This window comes from Balaenoptera borealis (assembly GCF_965194805.1).
Source record: "Balaenoptera borealis genome assembly, chromosome: 10".
Lineage (NCBI taxonomy): Eukaryota > Metazoa > Chordata > Mammalia > Artiodactyla > Balaenopteridae > Balaenoptera > Balaenoptera borealis.
The window spans coordinates 57,459,573-57,479,598 of record NC_138874.1 but is presented as its reverse complement, the minus strand read 5'-3'; the positions used below and the strand labels follow the sequence as shown (position 1 = coordinate 57,479,598).

At 42.7% G+C, this 20,026-nt stretch overlaps 2 protein-coding genes and 1 long non-coding RNA gene across 6 annotated transcripts in view; 2 read left to right on the top strand and 1 right to left on the bottom strand.

Annotated features, from left to right (window-relative positions):
• The window catches only part of LOC309635529, a 35,439-nt gene extending 25,872 nt beyond the window's left edge, over positions 1–9,567 (top strand). For both annotated transcript variants that reach the window (XR_014248874.1, XR_014248875.1), the window contains 2 exons: positions 151–325; positions 6,755–9,567. This is a non-coding gene — a long non-coding RNA (uncharacterized lncRNA). The remainder of the gene's footprint in view (positions 1–150; positions 326–6,754) is intronic.
• On the bottom strand, positions 9,381–19,477 carry ANAPC16 (anaphase promoting complex subunit 16). Its single transcript, XM_082406919.1, has 4 exons — positions 19,354–19,477; positions 16,054–16,222; positions 10,940–11,014; positions 9,381–10,212 (listed from the first exon to the last, which is right to left on the bottom strand). Exons 2-4 carry the CDS (start codon positions 16,193–16,195, stop codon positions 10,097–10,099), a joined length of 333 nt encoding a protein of 110 aa, XP_082263045.1. The 5' UTR covers positions 16,196–16,222; positions 19,354–19,477; the 3' UTR covers positions 9,381–10,096.
• Positions 19,178–20,026, top strand: part of ASCC1 (activating signal cointegrator 1 complex subunit 1) — a 96,246-nt gene continuing 95,397 nt past the window's right edge. The window contains exon 1 of one of the 3 annotated variants that reach the window (XM_082406890.1): positions 19,178–19,285. The gene's annotated coding sequence lies outside the window, so the exon portion shown is untranslated. Of the gene's footprint in view, positions 19,286–19,468; positions 19,603–20,026 lie in introns of those variants that run through there. The other 2 variants (XM_082406891.1, XM_082406892.1) reach the window with 2 other exon arrangements.

The following is a 20,026-nucleotide window of genomic DNA, read 5'->3' as shown; positions in this document are numbered from 1 at the left end:
CCCTCCTCAAAATTTACATATTGAAATCTTAACTTCAGTACCTTAGAATGTGATCTTATTTGGGGATAGAACTCAATAGAGGTAGTTGAGTTAAAGTGAGGTTCAGTAGGGTGAACCCTAATCTAATATGACTGGTATCTTTATAAAAAGGGGAAATTTGGACACGGACACATGCATAGAGTGATGATGATGTAAAGAGACATTGGGAGAAGATGGTCATCTACAAGCCAAGGAGAGAGGCCTGGAACAGATCCCTTCCTGCACAGCCTCCAGCAGGAACCAACCACGGTGACATCTTGATCTTGGACTTCTAGACCTCAGAACTGTGAGACTATTAAGTTTCTGTTTAAGCTGCTCAGTCTGTGTACTTTGTTATGGCCGCCCTAGTAGGCTCTTATGGCAGCCCTAGCTCAAATGAATACAGTTGCTAAGGCCCTTCAGCTCTTAGTCTATGGGATTCTTTCCTGCCATTCCTTGGTGGCTTCTTCTGCCCCACATGGCCTTTCTGTCGCCCTCTCCCAGTGAGTAAATGACATCATGTGTGTGAAGTGCTTGGCACAATGCCCCACATATAGTTACTCCTCACTATATATTAACCATGATGAGTCCCCAGTGCCTGGGTATGACTTGTACCTACCCTGAGAGCCTCTGTGCCAAAATGAGAGGTGTGGGTGCTGAGCCCAGGCCCTCATGGTCACTCATGCCTTCATTACTGAAGCCTTTCCCATCCCCCTTGGCAGCTTTTAAATTGAAGAGTATTAAATTGGCACCTTCCAGGAGCCTAACTCTTTTTCATGGAAAGTTCATTTTGGCCACAGAGCCAGCAGGACTCAAAAGAGACTGCAGAGGCTCAGAATGGGAGATGGTTTCTCTGTCCTTGGACTCAGTGATCCCCGGGGTCATGAAGAGCTGCAGAACTCTGAAGCTAAGGCCCTGCTTTCCTATTTGCCTAATAAGGATGCCCCTTGGCTGCAGCATAGTGGATAAGGCTTAACTACAGGCGCAGCCAGAGCTTATGCTCCCAGACAGCAAGGCGCTGCCCTCCTCCTTGGTCCTCCATCCCCCCTTCTGCTTCTTTTCTAGCTCTCGGAATGAATACTCCACTGTACTGAGAGATGGCATGGGGATGATGTCCTGCTTTCTTCCTGGCTCGATGTCCTGCTTTCTTCCTGGCTCCTAAGTCCATAGGTCTCTGGAGGCCATAGCACCTGGTCCTCCAGCTGCAATCTCAGGCTGGCTGGGAGAGTCTGATTTTCCTTGTCATGATCAGGAGTGCTTTCAAAAAGCACTCTAGCCTTGAGCATTGAAGCGGGATCACAGAATGAGCCTTGAGTCTTCTCTGGGCAGTGACACTGGTCCAGGATAGAAAGTCCTAGGTTGTCCTCTAGGCACTATGTTGGAGAGCTAAGTTGCCCTGACTTCACAGATGATTCCAGATTTACTATATTTTGGAGACTCTGCAGAAAGTTACGTGGGTAGAGTCTGACTTCAACAGCCCTCAAACATGACCTTTGGGTTTGCTAAACAGATGAAATGCCCATGCTTGTGTGGTTTATCTTCAAATATATGCCTGGAGATTTCTGAGAACAAGGAGGGGGAGAGAGGGTGTGGGATTTTACTTCAGGCCTTCAGGGCCAGGGAAGGAAGGAGGAGAAACCATCTGGGGGGAAAAACATCTCTCCGCAATGTCCATATACTTTATATTTGATCCCTTCAAGCTGCCTCTTATCCTGGTTTGGCTCAGAGCCCAGAAGGGAGGCTCCTTCAATAATTCTGAGCTTAGAACATCTGCCTTTCCCTAAAAATAAGTAAATAAATACAAATCTGTAAATACTTACTTTCCAGCCAGAGCAAAAATACTGTGAACAGTACTGCCTAGTGGCCTGTAAAGATCACCCCTGATGCGTTATACCAGCCTAAGGGTCTAACACTTCCAGGTCTTGAGGAGCCTGCTTCCTAAGTTACTTATTGTAAAAGTCAGGAGTGTTGGCCTTTTTCTTAGGTGTACCCTGTCCGTGTCAGAGAAATGCTCTTTTGATGGAAAGTAGAGCACGGTGAATGAGGCTCAAAACAATCTGGTTCTTGCTTCCTTCTCCTGAGAGGTTGCACCCTTCCCCTGTTTACATGCTCAGCTCCAGCCACACCAAATGACTTGGAGTTCCATGAATGCGGCCCTGCCTATGCATGTGCTATTCCCTGTACTTGGAATGGTCCTCTGGCTTATTCCCCTCTAACCCCAATTGAGCAGTCATGCTCAGGCCCAGGCTCACCTTCTCTAGGAAAGTTTCCTTGTTATTTCCCTTTCTTTCCCACCTCCAAGACTTCTTGGCTTCCACAGCACCCCATATAGACCAGAGTCATGGAGTTATGGCGCTGTATAGATTCCATATGTCTGTTTACTTGTCTGCTTTTTCATTGGTCCAAGTGGTTTCCAAACCTGGCTGCAGGAGAGTCACACGAGACCCCCAGTCATAGACCTATTGGACCCCAGGAATGAGGCCAGGGGGTATTTTTATTAAGCTTGGTTCTGAGGCACAGCTAGGTTTGGGAACTATTGCTCCATCTTTGTATTTCTATTGCCTACATATTACCAGAGACATAGTAGGCCCTCAAGAAATGTCTGACCCTTCTAATTTCTCTCTGGTAACCTCTTCTTGTTTTCACTTCCTTCCTTTGCTAGCCCTAGACCAACAATTTGCTTACCCCCTTGCCCTTACTGGGTAAAACTGTAACCACCAACTATTCATTTTTTCCATTCCTACTGCCAGGCTGCTAGGAGCTGCTGGTATACTTCCCCAACGATTGGTGCCATTGCAAATTCAGGGACTCAGACTGGAAATGGCCCCTGAATGTGCTTGGCAATCCTCTGACCCTGGTCAGCTCCCTCCCATTCTTCACAGGGACCATTCCCAAGCCCACTGTTCCTGCTTCCCCCTCCCCCTGCCACAGGCCATACACCAATTTGCCGCCTCCATCACAGAGAACATAGAAGCCATCTGATGGGAACTCCCTTAACTTCCTGCCACCTCACCTACACATTTACCCGCATCAGCACTATCCTTTTGCCTTCCTTCCCTCTAAGGGTAATCACTCCACCTGGGCTCTGGATCCCATCCCTTCCACTTCCTCAGGGACCTTACACCCTCAATTATACCCTCTTTCTCTTTGACCCCTCCCCAGAACAAACGTCTTGACTATGTGTCCTCCTTTAACCATCACCCTCTTTGTCCCCCATTTTTGCCTCTGCTTCCCACTGAACTTCTTAAAGATGTTGCCTAGATTTGGCCCCATATTTTCGCCTTCCACTCACTCTCCCAGCCACAGCAGTCTGGCTCTGCCCCCACTGTACCACTAAGGTGGCTGCTCTTGAGACAAGGTCACCAACAAGTTCCTTGGTAAAATCTGAAGGCCTTCTCCACCCATCAGTTAATTGCTTGGCTATACCAGATACTGGTATTTGCAGCAGGCTCCTTTGTTTTTTCTTTTAATAAATTTATTTATTTATGGCTGCATCAGGTCCTCTTTGCTGCACGCGGGCCTTCTCCAGTTGCAGCGAGTGGGGGCCACTCCTCGCTGCGGTGCATAGGCCGCTCATTGCAGTGGCCTCTCCTGTTGTGGAGCACGGGCTTTAGGTGCGTGGACTTCAGTAGTTGTGGCTCGCGGGCTCCAGAGCGCAGGCTCAGTAGTTGTGGCTCATGGGCCCAGCTGCTCCGTAGCGTGTGGGATCCTCCTGGACCAGGGCCCAAACCCGTGTCCCCTGCACTGGCAGGCAGATTCTTAACCACTGCGCCACCAGGGAAGTCCAGCAGCCTCCTTCTTAAAACATCCTTTCTCCTGGTTTCCCTGATACCACATTCCTCATTTTCTGGCTGTCTCTGGTGACTTCCTGCCAGTTGCTTTCCTGGGCTCCTCCCCCTCCTCTTCCTGTCCCTTAGATCAGGGGTCCCCAACCCCTGGGCCACTGTACCGGTCCGTGGCCTGTTAGGACAACAGCAGGAGATGAGTGGCGGGCGAGCGAAGCTTCATCTGCTGCTCCCCATCACTCACATTACCGCCTGAACCATCCACCCCCGCCATCCGTGGAAAAATTGTCTTCCACGAAACCGGTCCTTGGTGCCAAAAAGGTTGGGGACCTCTGCCTTAGATGCCAGGGTTCCAATTCTCTTCTCACTCCGTGGGCTGTCTCCCTGGGCAATACCATCCATGCCCACCTTTGGTTGCATGTCTCTAGGTGGGTGAGTCCCAGATCTAACTCTAGTCCAGCTCACTCTCCTGAACTATATGTAGACCATTGAGTCACCTGCCTACTGACATCTCCTTGACCCTGCTCCTCTCCCTGTACTCCTGTCTTCGTGAATAGAATCCAGTCCGTTGGCTACTGACACAAGAAACCTGGGTGTCCTCCCTGAGTTCTCCAAGTTTGACCAGTCACCAAGTCCTATATATGCTACTTCTTGAGTGACTCGCAGATAAAATCTATCCTCTTGTCCTTATACTCTATGAATCAGCCATAACAAAGCACCTGCAGCCCCAAAGAAGCACGATGTCCTTCCTCACTCTTGAGCCTTTGCATATTTTGTTCCTTCCATCTAGAAAGTCCTTCCTTCCCACCCCACCCACTTGTTCTTCAGGTCTCAGCCTAAACACCATCCTCCTAGGAAGTCTTCTCTGACCCCTGCTCAGCTGGATTAGCTGTCTCTGATTTTATAGCATTTCATGCTTTCTGTTATCAGACAGTTTTTTACACTGCAAATTACTCTTTTGTCTCTCTTAACATATTTATAAACTTGAGGCTGATGACTGTGTTTTTTTTGACAGCATATTCTCAGCATTTAGCAGACGCTAAACACATAGTAAGTGCTCAATAAATGTCTGTTAAATGAGTAAAAGACATTTGGAAATAAACATCCTCTCTGTTGTTGCTGGTAATAAACTATATTGTTTCATTACCTTCCCTAAAGAGCTAATATTATAAAAATGAAGTAAGCGGATTCTGGATAAACAGTTCCTCTAGGGAGACTTGACAGGCTGCAGAAATTAAAGTACCTGGAGAGGTGGAGACCAGCTCATGGATGCTGACATGTGGAACTACCATCGGGCCCATGTGCAGGAGCCTATGAGAAGGGCAGCGGGCCACCAGCATTATTTGCCCAGGCTCCTCCCATGGCTGTTTTGGACACAGTTTCCATTTGTTCCATAGCTTCCACCTGTCAGTACAGCATTACAGAGAACCCTGGGCTGAGCTCTGGCTTATTGTCTTGGCTCTTCTCACCACCTATCTCAATTACGTCAGGCTTTTCTCCACTGTGGATGCTGCACTGTAAATAGCTAGCACAGCTTCTAAAACAGGGTAAACATGCAACAGATTCATACATTCATTCACTCAGTAAATACCTGTAGCACACCTACTATGTGCCAGGTAGTGTTCTAGGTACTGAATATACAGCAATGAATGACACAGACAAGGTCCCAATGTCCTATTTGTCAACCAGGGGGGATGAACTAGATGATCTCTAAGGTCTCTTCTATTCAGCTCTAAAATTCTCAGACTCCCTCTTTGACCAGATGCAAATTAACAAGGCAGGCTAGTGGCAAAGCATCCTGCTCCCGCCTCCTTCTCCCATTCTTCTTCACCCTTGGTGCCATCTCCATCCCAAACTCAGCTCTGGGAAACAGGAGAAGATCTGGTATCATCTGTACTCTGCCTGCAACCCAAAACTTTCCCATGTATCTGTTAGTTAAGCCTTTTATCTCTTTTGTGGAAAGGATCTGTCTTGGTTGGAACTTTGGGCAATTACAAGGAGGCCAGGCAAGATATTTTAGGCAAAGTTAGGTGCTTTGGCAAAAGGAGAGGGAGAGGCAGAATGGCCTTCTCCTCCAAGTGTAGTATCTCTTGGGTTTGCCTGAAAGGGAACCACATCCTTGGGCAGGTTCCTCTTCTTTGTTGTGGATGATAGGCATCTCCTGGTCCTACCTCCTTTCTTCTACCTTTGGTTTGGCCTTAAGGTCCAAAGTTTCTATCACTTCAGTGTCTGGTGTTCTGATCGGGAACAAGAGATTCAAGGCCTCCCAACCATTTGGGGGAAGGGAAGCCACAGGCTGCAAGCAAATGGACAGAGCAGAGGGGTCCTAGGGTCAGGAACGTGATTTAGAGTTCCAGACCACTGTCATTCCAGGTCAGTATCAGCCATGCGATGGCACTAATAACTAACACATTAAAGCTTATCAGTGAAAACTCAGGACTTTAATGCTGATCCTGGATAAAGTCAGAAAGTAAGATTTTTGACTACATAAAAGTAAAACCAGCTTTATTTATTTTAAAAAAAATATTAATTTATTTATTTGGCTGTGCTGGGTCTTAGTTGCGGCACGCAGGATCTTTAGTTGCAGCATGCAGGATCTAGTTCCCTGACCAGGGATCGAACCCAGGCCCCCCGCATTGGGAGCGTGGAGTCTTAGCCACTGGACCACCAGGGAAGTCCCAAAACCAACTTTATTTAAGTTTACTATTTATGTCTCATTACCATGAGACAAAACACTTATATGGAATTATGTATCAAACCAACATGAACAATTCTTTATTAACAGCAAGTTCTGCCTTCAGATTTTCTAGTATATGATGAACTAGAATGCACAGAGACAAAGATTTGAAAGGCCTATATTATTAACTATAATTTGGATAATTATCTTGGTACCTTACCTTCTCTGTACTGGTTTCTTCAACTGTAAACTACCTGCCTCATTTATCTCACAGCGTTGATGAGCGACTGAAGACACGACATATGTGAAAATGCTTTGGAAGCTGCAAAGTGTTTTGTGCACTGAGGCACCGTTACCGTCCGCTTTCTTAGGATGGCTGTCTGTGCAGTCCTGGTTGTTAGCTGCCATCTGCCCTCTTGCCTTCCTCCTTGCTCACTTAGGTAGGTACCCCTTAAGCATCTAACTACATTTCACTATACTGAATCTTAAAAGGTTATGTAGATACTAACATATAGCTAATTCCTATCAGTTTTTTTGTTTTATAAATTTATTTTTATTTTTGGCTGTGTTTTGTCTTCGTTGCTCCGTGCGGGCTTTCTCTAGTTGTGGCGAGCGGGAGCTACTCTTTGTTGCGGTGTGCAGGCTTCTCATTGCGGTGGCTTCTCTTGTTGCAGGGCACGGGCTCTAGGTGCATGGGCTTCAGTAGTTGTGGCTCGTGGGCTGTAGAGCGCAGGCTCAGTAGTTGTGGCACATGGGCTTAGTTGCTCGGCGGCATGCGGGATCTTCCTGGACCAGGGCTTGAACCCGTGTCCCCTGCATTGGCAGGTGGATTCTGCGCCACCAGGGAAGCCCCTAATTCCTATCAGTTCTTAAATGAAGAGGCCTTCATTGTACTTAATACTCTTTATCACCAAGCACTGGGAGGAAGAAGGGAGGGTAGTGACAAGGCTTATTTCCTCCAGGTAGTTAATTCATTTTATCATTAAAAAGAAAAAAGAAGGTTTTAGGATTTTCCTTTGTACAAGGCCCTGGGGCTCAATGGGATGCCCATGATACAACTAAAATAATCTTAGCTTTGGAGTCTGGCAGACTTTGAGTTCAAATCCAGACTCGGCCATTTACTTAGCTATGCAGCCTTGGCATGTAGTAATGCCTGCTTTGTGCTTCAAGTTCCTCTTCTGTATTAGGGGGTGTTACACATCTTACAGCATTACTGAAAGGATTATGATTAATGCCTGTGAGTGGCTGGCACATAATGAGTGCAGAGGGGATGAAAGATGAGCAACAACAGGTCCATTTTCAAGCCCAAAACATGGTAATAGGAGTTGTGGATGAGACATAATGACCAACAGAAAGGTGCAGAGAGGGAGGGGCCATCCTCAAATAGTGAGGGTCTCGTTCCTGGCAGCACTCAAGTAGAAGCTGAATCATCACTGGGAAAGGTGCTTCAGAAAGTACTTCTGCTCAACTCTAGGATCTCTTCAATTTCTAAGGTCATAAAAGGAAATGTCCAACTTAAAGAGAAAAAAAATTTTTTTTTTAAATGAACTATGCTAATGTAATCGTATATCTGGGAGAAATTAAGGAAAGCTATGAAGCTATAAAATCCCTAAACAATATAAATTTATTTTATTTATTATTTTTGTTTATTTATTTATCAGTTTTGGCTGTGTTGGGTCTTCGTTGCTGTGCACGGGCTTTCTCTAGTTGCCGCGAGCAGGGGCTACTCTTCGTTGCGGTGCGTGGGCTTCTCACTGCGGTGGCTTCTCTTGTTGCAGAGCACGGGCTCTAGAGTGCATGAGCTTCAGTAGATGTGGCGCGTGGGCTCAGTAGTTGTGGCTCGCGGGCTCTAGAGCGCAGGCTCAGTAGTTGTGGCGTACGGGCTTAGTTGCTCCGCAGCATGTGGGATCTTCCCGGACCAGGGCTTGAACCCGTGTCCCCTGCATTGGCAGGCGGATACTTCACGACTACGCCACCAGGGAAGCCCGAGAAAAAAATTCTGTAAGTTCAAATACCAAAGGGTAACGATGAGGTAATACAGCGTCTGTGCTGTACAGTTACATAAATCAAATGAGAGAAAGTTTGTGATTGCTTGTGAACTGTCACTGCAAATATGATTTAAAGGTTTATTGCAGACTAGGTATTTTAAATTTTTCCTTTGGTAATCATAAAGATGGTTGATGCCAAAAAGGACAATGTTAGGAAACTCAATGGCTTTCAAATATGGAACTAGTTTAGGTTAAGAAGTATTAATATGGAAGTAGGTGAGTTTGAGGACTGGTAATTTTTGTGTTCTGATGTGCTTCAGAGACAAGGTTAGTGGGCTGAATTGTCAATCAACTGCAATCTATTCCAAGTTCCAAGATTTTCTTCTGTCTGGGCTACGTGGCCATGAGCAGGTCTTTAACTTCCCTGTGCTCAGATTCCTTTTCGACTCAATGAGGTCACCACCTGCCTGTTATATACTATGTGTTAAAACATTCTGAACTCCTGAGATTAAGGCCATTTGCTACTGGGATCTTATTTATTCATAATTAACCAACTCTAAGCAGGTCAGGTACAAGTTATTAATGAGGAGAAAGGCAAATGCTGTCTGAGGCAAAATTTACATACAATTTAATAAATGATTCTCCTAACTGTGCAGTGTGGACCCTGGGGTCCCATGAGGGAAAACAAAAGACACCTCTTAGCTTTCCAGGTTTTTCCTTTTCATGGTAAAAAACCTACTCAGATATTGATGATAAATTCATATACTTCTAAAAAGACAAATATCCCTGAGAGAAAGCAAATCTACCATTTGCTTAGGAGAAATGGTTTTCAGATTCCCTTCTTATAAAAAGTAATTTGACCTCTTTCCCCTATCCCAAATCCCTGAGGCTTTGAAAGGATAAAGAAACCAATTTGGAGCTCTGTCAAAGGATTTATTTGCTACAGAATTGCCTGAGCCCACCAACAAGATGAACTCAGGATTTCTGTGTTTAAGAGGATTTTGCTCACTGCTTTATTTTTACCAGAACTTCAACATTCAAAAAGCAGTTCTTTTTGCCAGCATTTGGCATGCCTAGAGGAGGTCAGAAAAAGATAGAATCTATAGAATTAGATGTCTAAAAATAGAAAAAAAATCCCAAACATTAAAAAATTCCTAATTTGGACAGGTCCTGAGTTGAAATCACATTCATCTGCAAAAAGAACAGTTTTAGGTCAGAAATGCTGTATTTTATAACTCCAGATCCCGACCTCGGACTTGACTGGTGAGGATTCTAGGAACTGCATAAACTGACAGGAGGGATGCCATTCTGTTGGCCAATTGTGGCATGTGTCCTGGCTTGTAAAGTTTTATAAATCTCTCTTAAACCCAAACCTCCTGGTTCTGTGATGCCAATTGCCTAAATCTGATTCTCAGTAGTTTTTTAAACAAATAAACAAAAAATGTCCTTGTAAGATCACACATTTAAGTATTTGTTGCTTGTGGATAGATACAGAGAAACCAAGTATGGATGTGAATGAACAATTCAGTGATGGAGCTGTGAATCTCTGGATGGCTATGTAAGCTGTAAGAAAAGTTCCTCACTGGACCTGCACTTGCTGTGCCCCAGAGGTGACTGTCCAGGCAAGGTCAACCTGAAGAGGGTGTGAACCCCAGCAGCTGCTCGATGGGTTTATATCGCCACTCATCTGCCTCCAGCTCTTCTACCAGACCAGCTAGTTTTTCCATCCGAGCAACTTGCTGATCTGTAAAGAATCAAGGAGATAATATATAATATACCAACCACCAACATGATTACTGATTTAAAAATAATTTCTAGAAGGATTTCCCCCTCAAGATTCTAGTAATGGGGTCTTACCCTGTGTTGGTTAGAAGACTTATCTTAAAAAAAAAGAGAAAAAGTAGTACTTATCCTCCATTCCATTTGTGTATTAAATTTGTGATTTGTATACTAAAAACCTAGGGTTACAGGCAATTGCAGCTTTCCCCCCCGACATTATGCTCTCTATGGAGAAATGGTCTGGTTTGGTGGGGAGAACAGAGTTCCCTGATGCATAAATGAAGACCTGGTGAGGGATGATGGAACAGAAAAGGTGCTACCAGGATCTTAAGAGTCCAGTTAGACCAAGAGGTATTACATAAATACCCAAAGGTGCAGATAATGATGGTAACCAATGGAGGACAACAGTAAAAGAAGGTTTCAGAAAGGAGAGGAAAAAGCAATACAAGCGGAGTAGGAAGCATTAACTCCCCTAGAAAACTAACCCCTTTGACTTCAACTTTAAGCCTCAATGTGGACATTATGTCTGGATTAAGACCATACAATGTTCTTGTCTGCAGGTAATTTGGAAAGTCCACTTAAATAGCCTTGCTGAGTTTTTGTTACAGAGCACTTTCACCTTTCTAAGTCCCCCCTCCCACCCCCCAATAAATTTATTCTCACAGTTAAGTACACAACACTCATGTGCTTACCATGTTTCACCTGTTTAAGCGTAGACGCCACTTGATAGCTGAAAACGGATTCACAGAGGAATCTTTCAGAGCCATCTACAAAGAGAAGAGGAAAAGTTTTAATCTGCTCTAATCCATTTTAATCTAATGGTGCCTGATAAACCTAGTAAACATGTCCATTCTTTTCCCTGCTTTTACATTCGGGGTCTAGTTTTTAGTGTTTACAAAGAGGACTTCTGTTTCACTTAGAATTAACACTGTTGTGTTATAAAAGCTACTTCTTCTATACCTAGAATATTAAAATAGTCCCTCCGCTTGTTAAAGAGTTTAAAAATAGTGTTAAAAAAACAAAAACAAGAAACCCCAGTTTGATGTCCTGGTCAACATTTCCCCCATCCTAACCTGACAATTTCTTAATGTTTTCCTATTGTGTATGTCAAGCAAACACTGACAGCTTACATATTTGGCCATGTGGCTCCCGTGCTTTCAAAATACAAAGGTACACCAAAACTCTTAAGCAGTTTCATTCTAAAAAGTAAAGCTGAGGAAAAATAGCTATTGTTGATATTTTATATTTCAAATTACATCACTATGCCCATCACAAAACACTGCTGGGAAGCTTCATTCTGTAAACGCCAACTGTAACCTTGATTTTCCAACTGAATCAAAACACTGCAATTTGCATGGCCATAAGGGTATGGTGCAACTTCAGAACCTAGCATTGTACTGGTGCCAAGAACTGGCTACAAGAAGGTAGCTAACTCAGTCACCCCAGTACTTGAAAGATGATTGTGAAACATAAGCTAGTTCATGTTTTTCCTTGTCAGGCAAGGGCTGATACAGCAAAACATACCCCCAAAGACAAAGAACTCATGTAGGAAAATGTGACTTTTAAAGCGGTAGCCGAAACCATTCGGTGAAGGGATCTTATTGCAAAAATCCTAAAACAAATGGAGGGAGGGGACACAGCTGTCTTTTTTTAGGCGGTAGTTCATGCCAGCACTACTGGGTGTCACGCACTCACTCATCAATCATGGGTTGGTGCGTCAGCCAGGTATTAAGTGACAAGGAGATAGGACTAACACATCCTGGCTTCATGCTGAGTTTCACGCACGGCAGACCTTATTTCAGGAGCTCATGGTAAAAAAATAAGAAAAACTATAGATACTGTATCCAAATAGCTTGAATATACAACCAAGAGGGCTTCTAATATTATCTTCAAAACTCATGCAAAAATAATATATATAATTATTTCCATACATATGTATGAAAATATATTATGCATTGATACATACATATTGTATAATATTTCAAAATATAATTTCTTTCATATAGTGATGTAGACTTCAGGGAGAGTGTTATTATTTAAATCCAATCTCTTTTCTAAATACTCTGCTACACAGGATATGATCCTATTCCCTCATCCCACCCCTATTCCTCTGGCTGAATGTAAGTCATTTGTGAGCATATCATCTAAATTGAGCAAAAAACTTTTTATTTTCAATTAACTAAATATTATACTGGCTGTCCAGTTTAAAGATCTAGGTAAGCTAATGATATTACTGAGTTTTTTAGATAAGGGCAATGGCCAGAAAATAACTATGAATCCCACTATAGGAAGAGGGACTGTGTGAACATTTGACACTAATGATGCAATTTATTATGCCTCTTTTGTGTAAATATGCCAGCATTCATACCCTTGCTTAAAGGATCAAATTATAATTTGTTTTATTTTAGGAAGAGCAAAGCATAGAGAATTAGAGCTCACTTCTCAGGTGGTTTGATCCTGAACTTTAGGATCTCACACAAGGCAGCGGGGATTCTGGCTGTTAGGACCAGGCCAAGATTTGTTTGGAAGCTCTTGCAAGTGCTACCTCCCACTTACATTTAATCACAGGTGTTATTAGGATAAATGCTTAAATTATACATTTGCATATTTCCCTTGGTAATGAACTTCAAAGCAAAAGGACGTAAGCTAATCTTTCAAAAAGGCACCTGCATATCACTTTTCCACTCTATATGTCTATGGAACACACTTTTGCTGATTTGCAGCTCTGTATTAACCACAAAGTCTACTGCTTCTTAGCCACATCCTATTAGATGTGATATCTGTACCAATCTAAAGCCTGGAATTTCTCCAGAGGAGTCAGCCTGGGGCAATCTGTCTTCCATTTAGAAATTGTAATCAAACCCTTTGTAGCACACCAAGTAGCAATACATCAGCTTTCCTGTTAAGGGACAAGTAAAGGTTATAAATGGTGAAAAGTTCAGTAAATTGTCCAAATCTAACACCATTGCCAACTCCAACAAATAGGATGCTAACAAATTCATTTAAAAGAATATTACCTCACAGCAGGAAAACAGGCAATGGCAGATAATTTATGCTTCAGTGGCCTACAATGTCACTAAAATTCAGCCCCTTTTGGGCTGGAAGGCAGTCTCTAATTTGCTTACTAATAACTGGGTAAGGACAATCCTAGCCAAGGGCAGGGGAATGCTGAAAAGTCCTGTACAGTATACTGCTTATGTGAGATGTCTGTTATCAGACAGCAGGTACACAAAAAAGTTAATTCACAAGGTTAAGTACAGGTTATTTGGGTTTATTATCCTAGATTTAGGAGGACACAAGATCAGATTAACCTGTTAAGATTATAGACAGCATTCAACCTTGATTCCTAATTGCTTTTGTTCCTTACTCTGAAGAGGCAACTATTCCTTCTCTATTTTCATACAGGCATATCTCAGAGATATTGTGGGCTCAGTTCCAGACAACTGCAATAAAGCAAGTCACACTAATTTTTTGGTTTCCCATTGCATAGAAAAGTTATGTTTATACCATACTGTAGTCTATTAAGTGTGCAACAGCATTATGTCTAAAAAAACAATGTACGTACCTTAATTAAAAAATACTTTATTGCTAAAAAATGCTAACCATCATTGAGCCCTCAGTGAATTGTAATCTTTCTGCTGATGGGGGGTTCGAAATATTGTGAGAATTACCAAAATGTGACACAGAGACACGAAGTAAGTGCTGTTGAAAAAATGGCACCAACAGACTTGTTCAAGGCAAGGTTGCCACAAACCTTCAATTTGTTAAAAAAAAAAAAAACACTTTCTGCGAAGCCCAACAAAACAAGCTTTGCCTGTATTCGATTAAACTACCGTTAAGAAAAATGGTCAGGTTCACGTGTGTTAGATTACTTGCATAATAGTATCACCTATAAACATGGTAGATGATGCTTCCAAACTAGCATCCTTATTAACTCACATTTAAGGGTACTCTTTTCAATTTAACATTCTTCATTTGACCAGGATAGTTCAAGGACTACCATCTCTAAGTTTTCATAGTCTGTCCTTAAATGTAAGCAGCTTTAAAATGTAGGTGAAACTTTAAACCCGAGGAAGAGAATCAAAACTGTGCACTGTGAATTTAAACTTAATTTAAATTCATTCTACAATAGAAAGGCAACACAGTCCCCCATGAAGCATAATGGGATGGAATAGAAGTGGATAGAACTATAACTTGTTAGAATATCAACATTTAGAGTAATTTTAGAAGCCTTTCTTCTTTAGTGTTTCCAAGTAATCTGGTGTACACTGACAAAGAATGCTGATAGCTTTGAGACCAAGGAGGTACCTCCTGTATTAAATTCCTCCTGTAGCTAGAATTTAAATGACTTCAATCTTAGGGTCCATTGTTAAATGATGATTCCTCTTCTCCTGCTACAAAGCTCATTAAGCAATTTAAGTTCCTCCAACTTCTGGTTTGTTTTGTGGGAAGCTTCCTTAATACCAGGTCTCTGCTGCATATAACTGAAGTCATAATTTATTTTTAGCGCCAAATATGGTAAACAAGGCACCAAATATTCGCTACCTCCAGACTCAGTGATGCTAGCTTGAGTATTCAGCTAACACAACTGAAGAAAACAAAAGGGCAAAGACAGAAGTACACACACCTCAGATGTATCACTGACTGTCTACTAATCATGACTTGAACCAATTCTAAAAAGCCTTATGGTTCCAGCCTTCCCATGTTTTCCTGTCACAAATGATTCTTCTGTTTGTCCTGGCTTAATCCAAACCTCTGCTTTTTATTATACCTGATATAAATGAATAAAGATTACCCCCAAAAGCCAACTCTTAACTACAGTTTGTACCTTTCTCAGACATTTCCAGATTTTTAAATATACTTAGTGAGATTTGCAATATTTAAAGCAAAAAAGATCAATATATAATTAAGCACAGATGTGCTAGAATCAAGTAGATTTTGAATCCTTGATAGGTTCTTTGCTAATTTTTTTCAAGGTATGATGAATAGTTTAACAGTTAAGGACCATTTTCATGAGAATCCCCTGGATGTTGGTCAAAATGGAGATTCCTGTGCTGTAACCTACACTAACTTGGAATCTCTAAGGTGAGCCAGAAAGGTACACTTTAAATAAGCTCTTCCGGTGATTTTTATGCTCCCTATTAAGAATTTATTGGTCCAGATCCTAAAATGACATGAATCTGATAAATTCTAGGTACCAATGCTGTTTCATGCTTACAGCCTGTGCCCCGATCGTGGCCAGCCAGTTTGCAAATGTGTGCTGAATAAGATGGGGGATGATTTGATGCAAATCCAGCTCCAGTGCTAGAAAAACCACACAGCACTGTCCTGCAGTGGGCCAGGAGAGTCATCTTCACATACAAGAGTAGTAAATTGGTTTTTATTTCCTCTCAGAATCTCTTAATCTATCTGTCGATGAATTATATTAGAAAAAAATATATCAAACCTACCAACCATAGGGAAGCAGACTGGTGCCAAGATAAAGCAAACTGGAGCAGGAGCTCAACAGAATTCCTGGTTCCAGTGCTGACTTTGTCCTTTCACATGGTCAAATTACTTTATCTTTGCTGGGTCTAAATAACTCTAGATGACCTCCTTGATTTCCAAAGTCTTTTTCAGCTCCAAAATTCTGATTCTAGAGAAAGATTTATGTTTTAAAGATATTATTTTGAAATGGGGACAAGAAATGAAATATGGAGCTGAAATCAGGGCAAACTTGTCTCTAATCCACTTAATAGCTTCTTTACAATTAATATTCATAGCAGGTCTGAATCCAATTATTCAGCAAAAAGCAGCATGAGATCACCTTCTAACATCTCTCCAGCTCCTTTGGGGTAGGTGAAAAGGGCTTTCCGTGGTGGGGCAAGGTCTGAGACACTGAAACCAGATCCAGTGACAGAACTTCCACTGACCCCACCGGCTGAGGAGGATGATGAAGAGGCAGCCATTTCCTCTCTAGTAGAATTCTCACTGCACTACAGAGAAAGAAAAACAGCAATTGGCAAGTTTATGGAAGTGAGGTTGACAACATTTCATTCTAGCTGCCATGAAAGCCAGCATACAGTTAAGTCAAGAATTAGCTCCAATTTTTTCTGCCCTCTGTACTCCACGATCTTTTATTGATGCCTCAGGCCAAAATGTCACTCAGGATTTTAAGTGAAAATATATTTATTCTTAGCTTTTCTACTCGAAACACTACTTCCTACCATTAGCAAACTGTTTATGTCACTTGGGATTGACTGTGGGTGATTTATAGCTTATGAAGTGGTGATACGGCAGTGCCAAGGTAGCAATTTAACTGAGGAAATGAATTATATGAGGATAAAACAGCCATGCCTCATAGGGTAGTTTGTCTTGGACACATCCTGACCCAGCCACACCAAGAAATTCACTTATAAAATTTTCCAAATAAAATTCCAGAATAACAGTGTGTTCTGTTCCCAAGGAAGGGGAATTGGTTAGGAAATACATATTGGCCCTTTCATTAAAAAAAACCAAAAAACAAAAAAACCCCACAACTTTTTCATTCAAATGTAATACCCAAATTGATCACTTGGTGGCGTCCCAAAACTGGAACAAAATATTAGTACAGGAATGATCTTAAAATTCAAGGCCTATTAGGAATTAGAGGAATGGTGAGTGTTTAATATTATGTCACATCAAAAAATCAAAAAGTCCAAATGTAAATGAGAAAAATCTGTACCGAATACACGACTCCTTAAAAAAGTTCAAAACAGAAGCTTATACTACACATTTACAAAAGATTCTAAAAAGTTTATGTTTCTAAAAAGAATACTGTAGTCTTCCTGCAAACTCAGAACTACTATCATTCAATACAAAAAACAGGGCTTCCCTGGTGGCACAGTGGTTCAGAATCCACCTGCCAATGCAGGGGACATGGGTTTGAGCCCTGGTCCAGGAAGATACCACATGCCACGGAGTAAGTAAGCCCATGCACCACAACTACTGAGCCTGCGCTCTAGAGCCCTTGAGCCACAACTACTGAGCCCGTGTGCCACAACTACTGAAGCCCGCGTGCCTAGAGTCCATGCTCCGCAACAAGAGAAGCCACCGTGATGAGAAGCCCGCTCAACGCAACTAGAGAAAGCCCGCGCGCAGCAACGAAGACCCAGCGCTGCCAAAAATAAAATAAATAAATTTATTTAAAAAAAGGTACAGGAATTAGAAGATATAAAAAAAAAAAATAAACAAAACAGCCAGGGTTGAAAAGTGGAGTGCAGAATTAGCACTAACTTTAACATAAATAAGCAGTTTTCTGCTGAGGTGGAAAGATACACCTAAGTAATTTCTAGCTTTAAAGATTTAGGTTAAATTTTGCATGCTACCAGCAGGTGGTAACAGGAGTTAAAGTGAAACCAACAATAAACACTAGTTTGTAACTTCTCTATGAAGGCAGGCATTCTGATCACCAGAACCAAACATTATGCTTGGCCTATACTAAGTAGCTGCTGATTTAAATAAATGTTTGCTAAATGAGTTAAACATTTCACAGGAATCACAAGATTCCTTAAAGGTCATCTAATCCGATTCCCCCATTTTACAGATGACAAAACAAAACGGAGATGTAGGGACTTTAGCTTATTTGCCGTGCCATTTTTTAAGCAATCGCTTCATTGGCATGTCATGTGCTATGTGAGAGGTAAAACAGCATAGTGGTTAAGAGCTCAGACTCTGAAGCCTCTTGGCCTAGGTTCATGTCCTGGTTTTTTTACTTAACTTGCTGTATGACTTTGGACAAATCACCTAACCTCTCTGCTTCTCAGTTGCCTCATCTCTAAAATGGGGATAATGATAGTACCTACACCAGAGGTGTCAGGAAGGTTAATATAACTAAAGCATTTGGAACAGTTATAGGCAGAGTAAATACTTAATATTAGCTACCCAAAATCACTGATGGATATTTAGTCCTGAATCTTTTTTTTTCCTCTGCAGATCCCAGTTTTTCATACTTATGCTTCAACACACTTACTCATGGGAAATGTCCTAATTCTTCCCATTTGACATAGAGTGTCAATGTCAAATGACTCCTAGAGGAGAAAGGGCCTGCTCAGGAGGAGGGAAAATGCACTCGACACTTTCATTTTAAGGTTCAAGATCTTAGGAAGAACCCCTTTCTTAGGAAAAGGGGAAAGAGTTGTCTTTCTACCCTCGAAGCCTAGCACAGAACCTGGATCACAATGTTTCCTGAATGAATGATGAACAAATAACAGAACACAGAGCTAGCAGCTCAGCAAAGGTTATGCAGGGGATAGAGAAGCTTGGTGTCATGAGGGTTGGTCCATTACCATTTTCTTTTTCTTCCTTATTCTGCAGATCTATTCACACAACTGTTTCTCTCATTAGGCTGCCAAGCCTAAGGTTGGTGCTCAGTAAAATTTTGTTGAATGTTTAAATACTGATGATGAAGTATTTGACCCTATCAAGGAAGTCGGAACTATTGGCAGTAGAGATCCTTAGAGTAGAGCAATGCTATTTGGGGAGACACAGCATGGTTGTGTTCACAGTGATAAGATGATCAACACATTTACTTCATGTATGATAGGGATGACCTCGTATTCATAAACTACTTTCCTTCCTAGCAGATACAAGCTTATGTTCTTAAAAAGAATCCTTCCTTTTGAAAAAGTCTCCGTATCAAAAAGACGTTGAAGGAAGTACCCTGGTACAATGGCAAATTATTACAAGCAAATCATTAAACTCCATCATTAAGAAATCATTCCAAAGAGCTGGATTACCATTCAAAAAGATGCTGCAGCTAAAAACAGGTCGGGTGGAAAGAAAGGGGTAGAAAAGCGGAGGGGGCAGAATGCCAACGGTTCCCAAGCTAACTCCAAGCCTCACCCCCCCCACCCCGGTCCCCAGCGGTCGACATCGGCGCCGCCCCACTGCGCAGGCGCCACCCCTCGGTCCGCATGCGCACTAGTCTGGTGCGGCCTGAGGAAATTTCCTCTTAACACGCCCTCTGCGGCAGGCTCCTGTTTCTCCACCTACTTTCTCCATTTTACTAGTCACTGCAGGTAGGATCCTAGGGATCAACTCCCTTTCCACCAAGCTCCCGAGGGTCCCTGAGCCCTCGACCACTTACCTCCGCGGCTTTGGCACGTTCCTCTACAGCCCCGCCCCCAAGGCCAGCCGGAGCGGCCGCGTTTACTGCGACGAGGGCGGCGGCGTGCTCGAGGCCGCGGCGTGCGCGTGCCCGTGCAATGGTGGGCGTGGTCGGGGCGGAGAGGCGCTGGGAACGCGTTCTCGAAGAGGCCTTCCGGGTCCTTCGTCTGCTGTGTCCACGGAGGTTTTCCTACGGCAGTGGAGCCACTTTCTCTTCGCTTGCTTTGACGTACTCGTTTTATTTTTGCTCGTTTTTATGATTCAGGGTTTCATCTTCCCCCACGACATTGCAGGCCTTCTGCTTTCCTCTCTGTCTCTCTTTCTCTCTCCAAACCACCGCGAAGCAGGGTGAAATTGGTTATTTTCCCATCATTCCTAATGAGCAGTCTCGTAGCCCAGGGCCGTATAGGAAAGGCAGATGAAGGGTTTCCTGTCTCTGAGACAACCCTATCTCCCCCCTAGAGCTCAGTCTGAGGCCCGACCTTAACATTAAAGTCTGTGTTTGTGGAGAGTTTTTGTGTGCGTGTGAGAGGTCCTGGGAAATTGGGCACTAGGGTATATTGTCATTAAACTATTGCTAATTATGCCCCCTCTTCCGACATTCAAGTCTGTTTACCTTTTATATTGTTATTTCTCACAACACGAAATCTCCT

Bases quoted from the DNA above. Each gene is read 5' to 3' on its own strand.
- ANAPC16 (XM_082406919.1), bottom strand. From the start codon at position 16,195: ATGGCTGCCTCTTCATCATCCTCCTCAGCCGGTGGGGTCAGTGGAAGT. The intron at 11,015-16,053 runs GTGATCTCATGC...TTCTCTTTGTAG, and splicing joins AGCTGGAGAGATGTTAGAAG to ATGGCTCTGAAAGATTCCTC. The intron at 10,213-10,939 runs GTAAGCACATGA...GATTCTTTACAG, and splicing joins GCTTAAACAGGTGAAACATG to ATCAGCAAGTTGCTCGGATG.